General features: G+C 42.9%; 1 protein-coding gene across 1 annotated transcript in view; it reads right to left on the reverse strand.

Moving 5' to 3' along the window:
- DTNBP1 (dystrobrevin binding protein 1) overlaps window positions 1-15461 on the reverse strand; it is a 154606-nt gene that overhangs the window by 47006 nt on the left and 92139 nt on the right. Inside the window, exons 2-3 of the mRNA XM_082258421.1 lie at window positions 12184-12339; window positions 2722-2865 (exon numbers count right to left, since the gene is read on the reverse strand). Of these exons, the coding sequence (XP_082114547.1) occupies window positions 2722-2865; window positions 12184-12339 (300 nt within the window). The remainder of the gene's footprint in view (window positions 1-2721; window positions 2866-12183; window positions 12340-15461) is intronic.

Raw genomic sequence — 15461 nt, forward strand, 5'->3', positions numbered from 1 at the left:
TAGGACAAGTTTAAGGGAGACCCTGCTGTGCATTTTGCAGCATTCTCTGCACTGGGACCCCCCTGCATTATACCCACACAGGGCATGCACCTAGGGGTCTCTTACACTGGGACTCCTCCAGACTACCAGGGCGGGGGGCACACTATCACAGGACCCTTACAGAGTGGGGATAGCGGGGGAGACCCCAGAGATCTCTGCTGCATTCTCCACCCTGGGACCTCCACCAGACTCTAGGTTCAAACAGGGGGGAATGGGAGTGGGGGAAGCCCAGCTCAGTAAGGGATTTGAGGATGGGAGGAGGGAACCTTCAGGCAGGTCTGACCATCTCTGGAGGTTTCCCGCATCCACCCCAAAGAAAACCACCAAAAAGGGGAGAGGTGGGACTGTACTTCGCTTTCCATGGTGCGGGTAATGCTCCAGACAGAACTCCACGCCACTGAAGTAGGGAAGCCGTTGGCCAAGGGATCGCTGCGACTCAGACCCAAGCCCGGTCGTATGCTTCCCTGTAAGGCATTTAACTCGCGGGCCAGCCTCTGTCTGTGAGACTATGTAACGGCCGACCTAGCACGTAGCTGCGGTCTGCACGCACTTGCTGGCTGTTGATTGTAGATCTCTCTCTCTCTCTCTCTCTCTCTCTCTCTCTCTCTCGAGAAAACAAAAAAGATGTAAGAAAGGAGAAAATTGCTAGGACCAGAGATCCCACCCGGGAGCCTAGGTCCTTTCTCCTGACTAGATGGATGAAAACTGATTACCTAGAGCAGAGAAAGGGGTAATATACCAGCTGAGGACAGCCCATGGGCATAGCCAGGTGTTTTTAATTCTGCCTAGTCCTACTCCTGGAAGTGGCAATATAACCCACTAGTTATAATTTATGAAGCGCTGTGTCCGTCGATAAACGAAAGAGAAACCTGCATTTAACTTTCAGCACTGATGGTGCCTTTCCAGATGTGCAAGCTGCTCATTCCATAAATTCAGACGTACTAGTGTACCCCATACCCTTAGAGATGCAGGCATTTAAACGGAGTTCTGATAACGAGCTGGAAGGTCCCTCTCCTCTTTAGTCTGGAGGACACGGCGTCCATGGTTGCCAAAAAACAATGTAAAATTTTGACCACATGACAGTTTTCCACTTTGCAACAGACAATTTTAAACAAGCTTTGGCCCAGAGAAGACGGCAGTGTTTCTGGATCATGTTCAGATATGGCATCTTCTTTGCATGATAGAGCTTCTTTACCTTCCATTTTTGGATTGCATAGTGAACTGTGCTCACAGACAGTGATTTGTGGAACTATTCCTGATGCCATGCAGTGATGTCCATCACAGAATCATACCTGTTTTTAATGCAGTGCCATCTGAGGGATCCAGGATCGCAGGCATCCAATATTGCATTTTGGTCTTTTCCCTTGCACACAGAGATTTCTCTTGATTCCTGTAATCTTTTGATGAAATTATGTACTGTAGATGATGATATCTTTAAAGTTTTTGCAATTTTATGTGGAGGAACATTATGCTAAAATTGTTCAACGCAGATTTTCACAGTTAGTGAACCTCTGCCCATCTTTACTTCTGAGAAACTGACTTTCTGAGGGGCTCTTTTTATACCCAATCAGGTTGCTGACCTGTTGCCAATAAACTTAATTAGCTGGAAAATGTTCATCCAGTTCTTCCTTGTTAGTACCACTTACTTTGCCAGCTTTTTGTTGCCTTGTTCCAACTTTCTGAGACCCGCAGCTGCCATCAATTTCAAAATTACCTTATTTGTTTCTTAAAACGGTACATTTTCTCAGTTTAAACATTTTATATGTTTTTTATTTTCTATTATGAACAAAATATGGGTTTTTGAGATCTGCAAATCATTGCATTCGTTTTTTTATGTAGATTTTACACAGCATCTCAAGTTCAGAATTAGGGTTGTACATAAAACACACAGTAAAGCTGGCCATACACTAACAGATTTCTTTAATTTAGCCTGGGGGGCTGAACAAAAGAAATCTAACAGATACCCCTATTCAAAGGAGTGGATGGCCAAATGCCACCCCACCCATTGGGCTATTGTATTCTGGCAGCCAGAGAACTGGCTGTCAATATACCTGAACAGTACCTGTAGCCAACTGGCTGCTGCACCATTCAGCCAACACATTTCAGCCTGGCTCCTCTACTTAGTAAACCAAGGTGGCCACTTGGTTGTCAGCTTATGCATTCACCAAGTTTTATAAGTATAAGGTGGATCAGTGCATCAGTTTTAGACGTAAAGTTATGCAGGTGATGTTTTCTTGACCTGTATTGTTTCCTTTTAAGATGGTCAGTATGGATGTGGAAGTTTACAGAAAAAATCCTATTTTTCTAGTAGGGCATTTATATTTCAGATAGTACCACCAAGGAGTATTTTAGCCATCTTGAAATTTCCAGGTACCAGTCGATTTAGCTATGCATCAGGGTATGAACCCAAATATATATCACAGAACACATTGCAAGAGAAAATATTTCTAATGCTTTGAAAATCTTTGCAAATTCCCTGTTCCTTTTCCTAGGATCTGAGTTAGACTAATCCTTGCCAGTGAGTTGTTGGGAGAATGCATATAAAAATGGAAATCATGGCTGTAAACTGCTGCATAGCTTGGAAGATAAGGATCCGTCACCATACACTATATGTGTAACTTTGATAGACTGTATATACAATGTATTGTCATGAAAAATAAGTAGCTAAAGGTTTAGTATTACCTAACATCGGAGACAATACACTGCTGTCTTCTCCTCCAGAGTTTAAGAAGACATCTAGTGCTTCCTGGTCAGACATGTCCATTAGATCCATCTGCTCCAGCATGTCTACATTGACTTCCATGGAGGACATACTTCCAATAGGTTCTATATCAAAAACATTTAAGGACAACTTACTAAGGTTATCAAGATTACAGTGCACAAAATAAATGCTTCTGAGTCAGATATGTAAATGCTGTGCACATAGTCAGCTGGTGCTAAATTGCAATTCACATAGAATGATTCATAAAGAAAGATTACCCTTAGACAAAAAATGAAGGTCACACTGATCAGTAGATCCAGAATAATGGACTAAGTGCCGGTTCACACAAGATGCGGTGCAAATTTGCAGCGAATTCGCAACCTGTACATGCAAACTGATTGCGGAGTGTAAGTTAAAGACACCCCCCAATCAGTTTGCAAACCGTAGCGTGATTTGCAGGATCCGATCACGTGTGTAAACACCCATGCGATCCGATTCCAGTGCGGACAAAAAAAGGGTCCTGCACGAGTTTGGTTTGAATGCGATGCAAATTTAGCTATACAGTTTGTATTGCTGAATTCGCATTGCACAGACATTGCATGTGATCTGCACAGCAATGCGGTGTTGATCACATGCGATGTTTGGCATCACACTAGTGTGAACTGGCCCTAAAGTGGTAAACAGATTGCAACTTGGTCTCACTCCTACCAAGCCTTTATATTGTTACTTTAACATGTTAGTAGGCATCCTCCCTGACCAATAATTGGTGAAGATCAGGGATTATAAAGTCAATATTTCCACATGACTTCAACTGCCTTCATCGTTGGATCTACTGATCATTCTGACATGCGGTTTTCATTAAAGGTAACCACAGCTTATGCAATTATACTCATATGATCAGTCTGAAACATCCAGATTTGTGACAAGTTTACTTCATATGGCATTGCTGAAAAGGATGACTGATCATTCTGTGATTAGTTTAACAGTGTATTACATAGATCATTTGTTGGCAGTAGCAGGATTTAAATAAGGGGACAATTAAACATATTTAAGAAAAGGGAAATAATCCACGCTTAGGATAAAGATATTGATGTGGAAATTGGCTGCAGCCTACCTCTAAACTGTTCACAGAATGTACAGTAAAGGTATAGGGACAACAAGGAGGTAAGTGGTGCTGCCAAAAAAAGCAAAACGGGGACAAAAGTAGTACTAAATTGTCCACAACGTAGATAACCAATTCCGAGTGAACATACAGATGTTCAAGTGACCTTTAGGTAACATACATACTCAAATATTTAATACATATTATGCAGAATAAATAGCTGATAAAAGCAATTATACTGTTAGTTTAAAGTGCATATAAATGAAGTGACTAAAAAACCTCAGTGGTAAAATAAATGATATATCCAATATAATTGGTGTACCATGAAAAGTGAAAAAAAAAAACGGTTAAGGTGTAATAATAAAGTGCTACAGTGTCTGTATGTGCATAGGCTCTATACAGAGCAAACCACACAAAGAAAAAAGGCAAGTGTGGGTATATTATTATTATTATACAGGATTTATATAGCACCAACAGTTTGCGCAGCGCTTTACAATGTGGGGGAAGACAATAGTTACATTACAATTCGATACAGGAGGAATCGGAGGGCCCTGCTCGTTAGAGCTTACAATCTAGAAGGGAGGGTCAAGTGAAACAAAAGGCAGTAACCGAGGGGGATGGGCAGATGGAGAAAATGGAGGTAGAGTTGTTAGGTGTGGGTAGGATAGGCTTCTCTGAAAAGGAGGGTTTTCAGAGATCACCTAAAAGCTAATATAAAGGTCAAAAGGAAATATATAACAGTGCAGGGACAGGTGTGGGTATATAAAGATAAATTCCCCATATAAAAAATAACAGTGCTGGATATAAACTGATGGTGAAAAGAAATGCGATACCAAATCGCATAAGTGAGGGTATATAGAAATCTATACCCAAAGAAATAAATATCAGTGCAAGGACAAGTGTGGGTATTTGAAGTGAATACCCAAAGGGAATAAGTAACCGTGCTTCTTATAAATAATAAATGGTGAAAACAAATGCGATGCCAAGTCGCATATGTGGCAAAAGAGGTGAATATTCACAAAATTTACAAAAAATGTAATATAGTAACAGTCATAAGTGACGTGAGGGGTAATCCTCAAAGGAATATACTATAATAGTAGTCCCAAGCACAGAAGGTGCTTAAATGCAGGGTTGTAACTTGATGCAATTAATATTGGTATGTTAGTCCAAAAAAGGCAAAATAAAGGGCTTCGGTGCAGATTTTCACTCAGTGCCGCTTCCCAACATGGGTGACTGATGTGACCTTGGTGACTCTCCAAGTGTGGCCGGTGTGATGGGTCAAGGTGCTCCCCACACTCCCAGGACCGCACTTACCAGATGGGGGTACACCTACAGGGGTAATGGGCCTAGACTCCAAGTTGGATATGGCTCCTATATCGCTCACAGGTCCTTATTGGGTTCCTCTGGTTCTGGTGTCAGTAGAAGTCATATCACCCTTGTTTGGTTTGGGAATATCACTGGGGGTCTTTAAAGTGGATACTCTCAAATGGCCAGGTGTGTCCGGGTATATGTAAAAGGAAAGAGACTTCTATAGTGAAGTACCGTTTGAATAGTAAAAAGTCTAATAAAAAATTGTACTCGCATATACACAGTTAAAATCAGGCAATGAAAACAGCATAAGCCGGGGATATCAGCTGCGATCTGTCAGTTCCGGAACGCATAGCGTTCTGGGAGTGTGGGGAGCACCTTGACCCATCACACCGGCCACACTTGGAGAGTCATCAAGGTCACATCACCCATGTTGGGAAGCGGCACTGAGTGAAAATCTGCACCGGAGCACTTTATTTTGCCTTTTTTGGACTAACATACCAATATTAATTGCACCAAGTTACAACCCTGCATTTAAGCACCTTCTGTGCTTGGGACTACTATTATAGTATATTCCTTTGAGGATTACCCCTCACGTCACTTATGACTGTTACTATATTAAATTTTTTGTAAATTTTGTAAATATTCACCTCTTTTGCCACATATGTGACTTGGCATCGCATTTGTTTTCACCATTTATTATTTATAAGAAGCACGGTTACTTATTCCCTTTGGGTATTCTCTTCAAATAACCACACTTGTCCTTGCACTGATATTTATTTCTTTGGGTATAGATTTCTATATACCCTCACTTATGCGATTTGGTATCGCATTTTTTTTCCCACCATCAATTTATATCCAGCACTGTTCTTTATTATCTTGGGTATTTATCTTTATATACCCACACCTGTCCCTGCACTGTTATATATTTCCTTTTGACCTTTATATACCCACACTTGCCCTTTTTCTTTGTGTGGTTTTCTCTGTATAGAGCCTATGCACATACAGTCACTGTAGCACTTTATTATTACACCTTTACCGGTTTTTTTTCACTTTTCATGGTACACCAATTATATTGGATATATCAATTATTTTACCACTGAGGTTTTTTAGTCACTTCATTTATATGCACTTTAAACTACAAGTATAATTGCTTTTATCAGCTATTTATTCTGCATAATATGTATTGAATATTTTAGTATGTATGTTACCTAAAGGTCACTTGAATATCTGTATGTTCACTCGGAATTAATTATCTACGTTGTGGACAATTTAGTACTTCTTTTGTCCCCGTTTTGCTTTTTTTCGCAGCTCCACTTACCTCCTTGTTGTCCCTATATAATTAAATATATTTGTAGCATATAATGGTTCCACAAACTGCAGCATATTTAAAAATAAGAGGTTCATCATTATTTAATTGGAAGCAACAATTACTTTGAAGTGTAGATGAGTAAAATCCCCTCTTCCACCCAACAAGCTGTCCTCTTTACAGCTACCAATATACCTTTGATGCAATCACGCCGTGTGGTCTGCCCATGGCTAGAGAGTAGTTACAAGTCTTGCCTCTGGCATATTCTTTAGCATGTGCAATGTGAACATTATATGCTATGAGAGGGCCTGGTGCCTGTGCAAAGGGTACTACTTGGTGGAGAGTACTTAGAATTTGGAACCTATAAAAATTATCCAGGGTTTGGCAGGTCTGATCGCGTATCTGGTATAATTTTAAGCATTGCCAGTGGTGGGTCTTTTTGAAGAGGTAGTTCACACTCTTTAAAGTAAGACTTTGGCCTAATGTTAACAATTTAGGTGTCAAGTTAGAATTTTCTAACCTGCAGTAGAAAAAATTGGATTTTTGTACTTACCGCAAAATCCCTTTCTCTGAGTTTATCGACGGTCACAGCGCTCCATAAATCATAACTAGTGGGTTATATTGCCTCCTACAGGAAAAGGACTAGGAAGAACAAAAAACAGCTGGATACGCCCATGGGCCATCCTCAGCTGGTATAGAACAGCCCCCTCTGCTCTAGGTAATCAGTTTTGTAGCAAGCAGTATTAGAAGTATCAGAACTTCATGGAGGGGTGGGTGCTCTGTCCGCCGATGAACTCAGAGAAAGGGATTTTTACAGTAAGTACAAAAATCCCATTTTCTCTTTCGTTCATTGATGGACACAGAGCTCTATAAATCATAACTAGTGGGACATCCAAAAGCAGTGCCAAAAGGAAAATGAGGGGCGCGGAAAAAAAACCAAGGGCTGAACATAAGAGCCTTTAACCAGGACACAGGAGCCTTAACCGGGTCACAGGAGCCCCGTCTGAAAAATAAAGTTTTAAATAAAAAAAAAACACCCCTCAAGAGGGCACAGCCCCTCCTAAACAGCAGTCTGCAAAACTTTGCGGCCAAAAGAAGCATCCGCAGATGTCAAAGTATCCACCTTATAGAATTTTGTGAAGGTATGCACGGACGATCAAGTGGCCACCTTGCAAACTTGCGATATTGAAGCCTGATGACGGAAGGCCCAAGAAGCACTCAGCGTCTGAGTAGAATGCGCCGTGACAAGGAAAGGTGGAGCATGACCTTTAATGGAATAGGCCTGCGTCACCGTCTGTCTGATCCATCTGGAGAAGGTAGCCGAAGAAGCAGCCAGCCCTTTTCTTGGTCCATCCGTAACCACAAAAAGCGAGTCTGACCTCTAAAAAGACTCAGTAGCTGCCAGATACACCCGAATCGGACGAACCACATCCAAGGTAGCCAAGGCAAATTCCTTGGGATAAGCCAGCTTGGAACACAAGGAAGGCAACACAATGTCCTCATTCAAATGGAAGTCAGAGACAACTTTGGGCAGGAATGATGGACAGGGACAAAGAACCACTTTATCCCTATGAACCACTAAATAGGGACTGCGCAGGATAATGCCACCAATTCCGATACCCTACAGGCCGAGGTAATAGCCATCAAGAATGTCACCTTCTGGCATAATGTAGGCAAGGGAATCTCCCGAATATTCTCAAATGGAGGTTTCTGGGGAAAGGAAAGTACTAAATTTAAATCTAATGGCGGCAAAGGAGACCATACAGGTGGAGCCACATGTCGAACCCCCTGAATGATGGTACGAACTAATGAGTGCGTGGCTAGGGGTCGCTGAAAGAAGATTGCCAGGACAGACACCTAGCCCTTGATGGTACTCAAGGCCAACTTCTGATCAACGACCTGTTTAAGAAAGGTTAAGATCCGAGCCACAGAATAGGATCAAGGATGAGCACCAATAGACTCACACCAAGAAATGTACGCTTTCCACGTACAATGGTATATCTTACTGGAAGACTACTTCCTCGCCTTCCCCATAGTAGGGATCATTGATCCAGAAAAAACCTCTATCCCTCAGTAACTGTCTTTTAATAGCTAAGCCATTAAAACCAGTGACTGTAAAGCAGGATGGTAGATGACCCTTGGGACAATTGGTATTCTCTGAGAGGAAGCCCCCAAGGGACATTTATAGCCACCAGGATGACTGGAAGATCCTTTCTCGATTCCTCGCAGGAACAGCGGAAGAAGCCATAGATGAGGATGACCCTGTGACCTCGTCATGAACTTCGGTATCCTTCTGTGGAGCCGAACCTGCTAAAGGAGCTGCATGTAAGACTGTGTAAACAGAATAAACAGAACTGTCTTGAAGGTGGATACCACCAGACTCAGAACGTGTATGCAAAATGGGAGAGAGAACTATCTGTGTGACAGCAGCCAGTAAATCACGGCCTGTGGTCCCTGAAGTTTGTGCAGAGGAAGGACCACCCTGGTCAGAACTAGAAACAGACCTAAGTAAATAAATTCCCTGGACAGGGATAGGGGGGACCTTAGGTAGTTCAGACATCACCTGAACCTTGGAGGAATTAAATCAGCACAAGGAGACTCAGGACCTAAAAAACCTAAAAAAGGACAAGCTTTGTCCCCCTTTCTGGGTACCCTCAAAATAAACATTTCGCTGATCTTGACGATCACCAAAGAAGTCCACAGGGCCGGAAAACAGCGAAGATGTCCCCCCAACCCAATAATGGGTGAGGGCAGACCTTCATGCTGAAGGAGTCTTGTCTGCTGGTCCAGGGAAGCTAGCTCTAGGCTTACCCGACCAAGGTTGCTTGGAACCTCCAGGAGAAGATCTAAAAGATCTATTTCCCTTATTCTCCGTCCCAGAAGCACAAAATCCTTTTCTATGGGCTGAGAAGGAGGACCCCTGTCTGCGGCAAGGCTCCTTCCCTTTCCTTGACTTTGGCAGGAAGGTACTCTTATACCAGTGATACCCTTAATGATGTCATCCAGGGTAGCCCCAAACAAGTGATCGCCTTGAAAGGGCAGATCAATGAGAGCTTTTTTAGAGGCTTGGTGTGCAGACCAATTCTTTTTTAAATCAAGAGAAAGATTCATTGAAAAAAATCGCACACATATACAAACAGTGCAACGAGAACAGAAAAACAATAACAAGGTAAGGCACATAATATTTTACAGATCTCAGCCATCAATCAATTATGCAGTAGAAAGCAGAAAACAACCTGAACCTAAGATTGCAATACTAGAGAGTAATCATACATCAAAGAGCAAAGCATCTCCCCCAGACCAGACCACCAGAGGTGCACACCACCCCCGCAATTAAAGCAACAGACGGTCGAGGATCAGGTCCGTAGGAGCCATCCCCGGAGAACTCAGCCAGACTCCCCAAACTTTTTGGAACTTAGCCGGAGCACCCCTATGCAGGTAAATATATTTCTCCATGTGAAGGGCGGAGCCCAGTTGCTCCAAAGACCAATTCTTAAGCCACAGCACGCACCTAATCACCACCGCTGAAACAGAAAGTTTGGACAGCACAGGAGATGTATCCAAAGCTACATCACAAATAAACTGCAGCCCATGGACCAGCTGGTACGCTAAATCAACATAAGCAGTGGGGACCTGCTCAACCCCCAGGCCCTGGCACAAAAGCTTGACCCATTCAGTTAGGGTCTGAAACACCAGGGCTGAGGCAAAGACTGGCCGCAATGACGAACCAGCCAAAGTAACCATGCTGCATGCCACAGCCTCTGCTTTCTTGTCAGCTGGGCCCTTAAAGGACGAGGATTCCTCTACTGGGATCACAGTTGCTTTATTCAACCTGAAAACAGGAGGGTCCACCACTCGTGAACTAGTCCACTTTTTTAAAAGTGACTCCTCAAAAGGGTAACATACAGCAAAACGTTTGGGGACCACTAAGGGTAATTTTGGTTGTTCCCATTCCTTACAGGAAAATCTGTCAAAATAAGGCTCATAAGGAAACACCTTTGGAGTATGATGCGACTTGTACGCACCAAATGACACAGCCACATCCGTGGCTACATCAGCCACATCCTTTATTTTAAAGTCTCACACACTGCAGTGATAAGTGCGTCTTCATTTGCTGCTGCGACCATGGAGGAATAATCCTCACTATCAGTTGGGTCAGCGGGTGTGATATTAAATCCCCCTGGATGGGCCGCGTCCATGGCGGCATCAGGCTCAGAAACAGAGGAGACCTCCTGAGCAGGGGAAGGTGGGGGATGCTTCCTCCTGGGCCTTTGCCAACACAACACTTCCACCCGGGACACAAAGGACTGCAGGACAGCCATCAGTGCAATCATCAGTGCCACCTCCATGAGGGGTCAGTGGGGGAGATGTGACCCTGAGGCTCCATAAGGAAAGGAAGACCTTGCAGTACAAAAACAATCTTTTGGCACCACTAAAAAATCCCCTCAAGCATCATCATGGACGCTATCCTTGTTTATATGTCCTGGACACAGCAAGCGGAAACTAAAGAGGAAGAGGAGGAGTTTCGGCATCCCCACTAGGCTTCAGTTGTCACCAGCATCTCCAAGACTAAGGGAAAATGACCCCCGTGACATCATCCTGCTACACAAACATGGCCGCCAACTGGAGACCAGCCAGACTAAGGGAAAATGACCACCATCAGCTAAAAACACTGAAGCATGCTGCCAGGATCTCACCTGCACCCTCTGCAATGCTGCACCCTCTGCAAGGAAACCCCCCCCCCGAAGGTAGGACACACGTTTAGGGGAGACCCTGCTGTGCACTCTGCACTGGGACCCCACTGCACTACACCCACACTGCAAACAGCAGTTCATGCACTTAGGGGTCTCCCACACTGGAACCCCTCCAGACTACTAGGGCGGGACATACACTATCCCAGGACCCTTATAGAGTGGGGATAGCAGGGAGACCTCAGGGGTCTCTGTTGCATTTTCTACCCTGGGACCCCCACCAAACTCTAGGTTCAGACAGGGAGGAATGGGAGTGGGGAAGCCCAGCTCAGTGAGGGATTTAAGGATGGGAGGAGGGAACCTGCAGGCAGGTCTGACCGTCCCTGGAGTTTACCCACGTCCACCCCAAGGAAAACCTCCTAAAGGGGACAGGGGGGACTGTACATACCCTTCCATGGTGCGGGTAATGCTCCAGACAGAACTCCTAGCCACCGAAGTAGGGGTGCTGTTGGCCAAGGGATCACTGCGACTCAGACCCAAGCCCGGTCGCATGCGACCCTGCAAGACTTAACTCGTGAGCCAGCCTCTGTTCGTGAGGCTATGTTGTGGCCGACCTAGCAAGTAGTTTTGGTCTGCACGTGCTCGCTGGCTGGGATGGGCTGACCACTGGATCTAGATAATCTAGCCCGTCAATTGTAGATCTCCCAAGAGAAAACAAAAAAGATGTATGGAAGGAGAAAATTGCTAGGACCAGAGATTCAAGCCGGAAGCATAGGTCCTTACGCCTGACTAGACGGATTAAAATTGATTACATAGAGCAGAGAGGTGGTTATATACCAGCTGAGGATGGCCCATGGGCGTAGCCAGGTGTTTTTTGTTCTGCTAGTCCTACTCCTGGAGGAGGCAATATAACCCATTAGTTATGATTTATGGAGCGCTGTCTCCGTCGATGAATGAAAGAGTAATTCTGGCTACAACAGGAATCTATTTTTCTTACACCACCCCAAGAAGTCAAGAGGATTTAGTCACTTGCCTCGTCTCTCTGATATCTGTAGATACCCAGTAGACAGGTACTGCTCCATGTCCTGCTGAAAAGCCTCTTCAAAGAACTTCTGTCGTTCCTTTAGCTTCATCTGCTGGGCATATTCCATATCAAGGACTCTCTGTGCATGTTCTGAATCCAATTCAGCTAGGAGAAATACAAAGATTCTGAATGAATATGGTGCCTGAGAAAGCATGAAGACAACATCTGGCAAAGGACAGAAATTATACAGAGAAAAAAAACAGCTGATCTTTGGGATCTGTCTTACTGATTACATAATGGTTAGGACCATATTAGGCTATAAAGATTATGGCATGCTTTAGAGAAGGAGGAAATTCTTTATCAGTTTTCTATAACTACCAATCAGTGTAGACACATGATCAGGTCAGCACTTGCTGAATTGTGAAGTGTACATTGAACGATGCAAAAGGGGCACAAAACAAGAGAAATACAGCTTGTAAGCTTTGCTCAGTGACCTGTCACATTTCCTTCTTGCACACTGGGTTCCAGGCCAGCTGAATGCAAGGTTCTAATTTAAATGTAATGTGAAGGCACCAGCGGTAACTGGGGGGATTTAATTTTATGCTAATCTCTTCTGGCAGTGAAGTCCCTTATAGATTGCTTGGTCAAAGCAACCTCTATTGAGTATACAACAACTGAAAGAATCCAGCACTGCACATAGATTTCAGGCTTCATTTAGTAACATTATGCAGAGTGTAGTAACCAATACACCAACTTTTCAGTATGAACAAATACAATGCTACCAAATGGCATCATCGTAAAGGAAGGAAGAGTGTGTCTGTGTGATATATATATATATATATATATATATATATATATATATATATTATATATATATATATATATATATATATATATATATATATATATACGCACACACACATACATACACACAGTATCTCACAAAAGTGAGCACACCCCTCACATTTTTGTAAATATTTTATTATATCTTTTCATGTGAAAACACTGAAGAAATTACACTTTGCTACAATGTAAAGTAGTGAGTGTACAGCTTGTATAAAAGTGTAAATTTGCTGTTCCCTCAAAATAACTCAACACACAGCCATTAACCGGTTGCCGACCGCCGCACGACTATATACTGCGGCGGTCAGCCCCGGCCAGGCAGAGTGACGTATCGGTACGTCACTTGCCTGTCACTGACTTGCGAGCCAATTGCGGGCGGGCGCACGCCCGCCGTGGCTCGTTCACAGACAAGTCAGTGCGTGTGACCGGCGGACTCGATGTCCGCCAGTCACACTGCGATCGCTCCTGTGAAGGGAGAAAGACAGAGCGGCTTATGTAAACAAGCCGCCTGTCAGTTCTCCCTGTGTAAAAGTGAAGATCTGACCGTTCTACTATGTAGAACCGTGGATCTTTGCTTTTACACCAATAGCAATGTCCCTGCACAGTTAGAAACACGCCCCTAGGACACACTTAACCCCTCCCTGTCCAATAAAGTTAACCCCTTCCTTGCCAGTGTAATTTTTACAGTAACAGTGCATATTTTTAGCACTGATTACTGTAGTAATAGCACTGGTCCCCCCAAAAGTGTCAAAAATGTCAGTCAAGGGTCCGATCTGTCTGCCGCAATGTCACAGTACCGAAAAAAAAAAATCGCAGATCGCCGCCATTACACGTTAAAAAAAAAAACACCAAAAATGACAAAAATCTTTCCCTTTGTTAGTAAACGCGATAACGTTTGCGCAAACCAATCAAAATACGCTTTTTGCGATTTTTTTACCAAACATATGTAGCATAAAACAAATTGGCCGAAAATGTTAAAAAATTTTGATTTTTACATTTTTTTTGGGGGAATTTCATATAAAAAAATGTGAAAAATATTGTTATTTTTGCAAAATTTACGCTCTTTTTTTGTTTATAGCGCATGATCAAAAAATCGCACAGGTGATCAAATACCACCAAAAGAAAGCTCTGTTTGTGGGAAAAAAAGGACGTCAAATTCGTTTAGGTACAGCGTCGCACGACCGCGCAATTGTCCGTTAAAGTCATGCAGTAAAAAATCGCAAAAAAAACCCTGGTCTTTTAGCAGCCAAATCCTCCGGGGCTTAAGTGGTTTATGTCTAATTGCAACAATCACCCGAATTTATGGCGTGTATGTCAGATTTTTGATGTTGCCAGTATTTGATATTAAAAATCAATTCAATACATTATTTCGAGCTACTGCTGCTTAATATACCACAAGCATATGGCAGAAGCAGCAAGGGTGTGGTTCTATGAGGTTACCATTGTGGAGATCAGAGTCTCAAGTGAAGAAAAAAATAATGAGAGAAAATAAGAGATAACACATATTAACAGAGACAAAGGATCTCAGTGATGCATAACTATTTCATGTGAAATAATTACAACTGTACACCCATGCAATATTTATGTATGTATGTGAACTGTTAAAAAAAAAAAAAAAAGAATATGGTGAAATAGGGAACTTAAATACGGTATAACTCAAGCAGCTTACAAAATTGACCCTAAAGTCTGACACCATACAGTATCTGAAGGAGAATATAACATTCAATTTGTACTGTATAAAAGTCAATTTGACAAACGGATGATGAAATTACTCACCCCAAGGCCGGGGTCAGGCAGCGGTGCTTGGTAAGTTACATTCCCCTAATTACAAGTCTCTCACAGATTGCTTAGTCCCCAAACAGCACAGAAGGAATTAGACAGCACCTGGAGGAAGAGAAGTTTCTCCAATGACAGTGGAGGAAAGTGTGAGCCTTTTTCACACACACAAGTCCTCTTAGCAGAACACACTGCAGGAAATGAGTGCTCTGGGAATACATGTTTGACACCCGCGCTGTCATGTAGATTTATGTTGCCAACACAAAGGAAGCACACAGCAACAGACAAAGAATGCAGTGTGCTGATAAGAACATGACCAATAGCATGCACCACTGCCATCATCCTCAGCATAGTCCCATGACTTCAACAGTCACCCAGGAAGGTTTGTCTAAAAAAAAACGGCATTAAGAAATGCAAAATCCATAAAATGAGAAAGAAGCCTCACAAGGGCATATATAACTGCATACTTACTACACAGACCGTGTATTTATATTACTCTAATATTTATTATATGTCACAAAGCTTCGGGGCTACGTCTTCTAAGTCTAACAAGAACAAGCACTTATCAGTTGCAAAAGTTCTGTCTAGCAGCAATTAAAGCTTAAAGCAGAGCCAAAATGTGCAGGATTACTAGTTGGGCAAAACTTGTTTACTTTACACATTGGGGA

The sequence above is a fragment of the Pelophylax lessonae genome (genome assembly GCF_965119305.1).
Source record: "Pelophylax lessonae genome assembly, chromosome: 5".
NCBI lineage: Eukaryota > Metazoa > Chordata > Amphibia > Anura > Ranidae > Pelophylax > Pelophylax lessonae.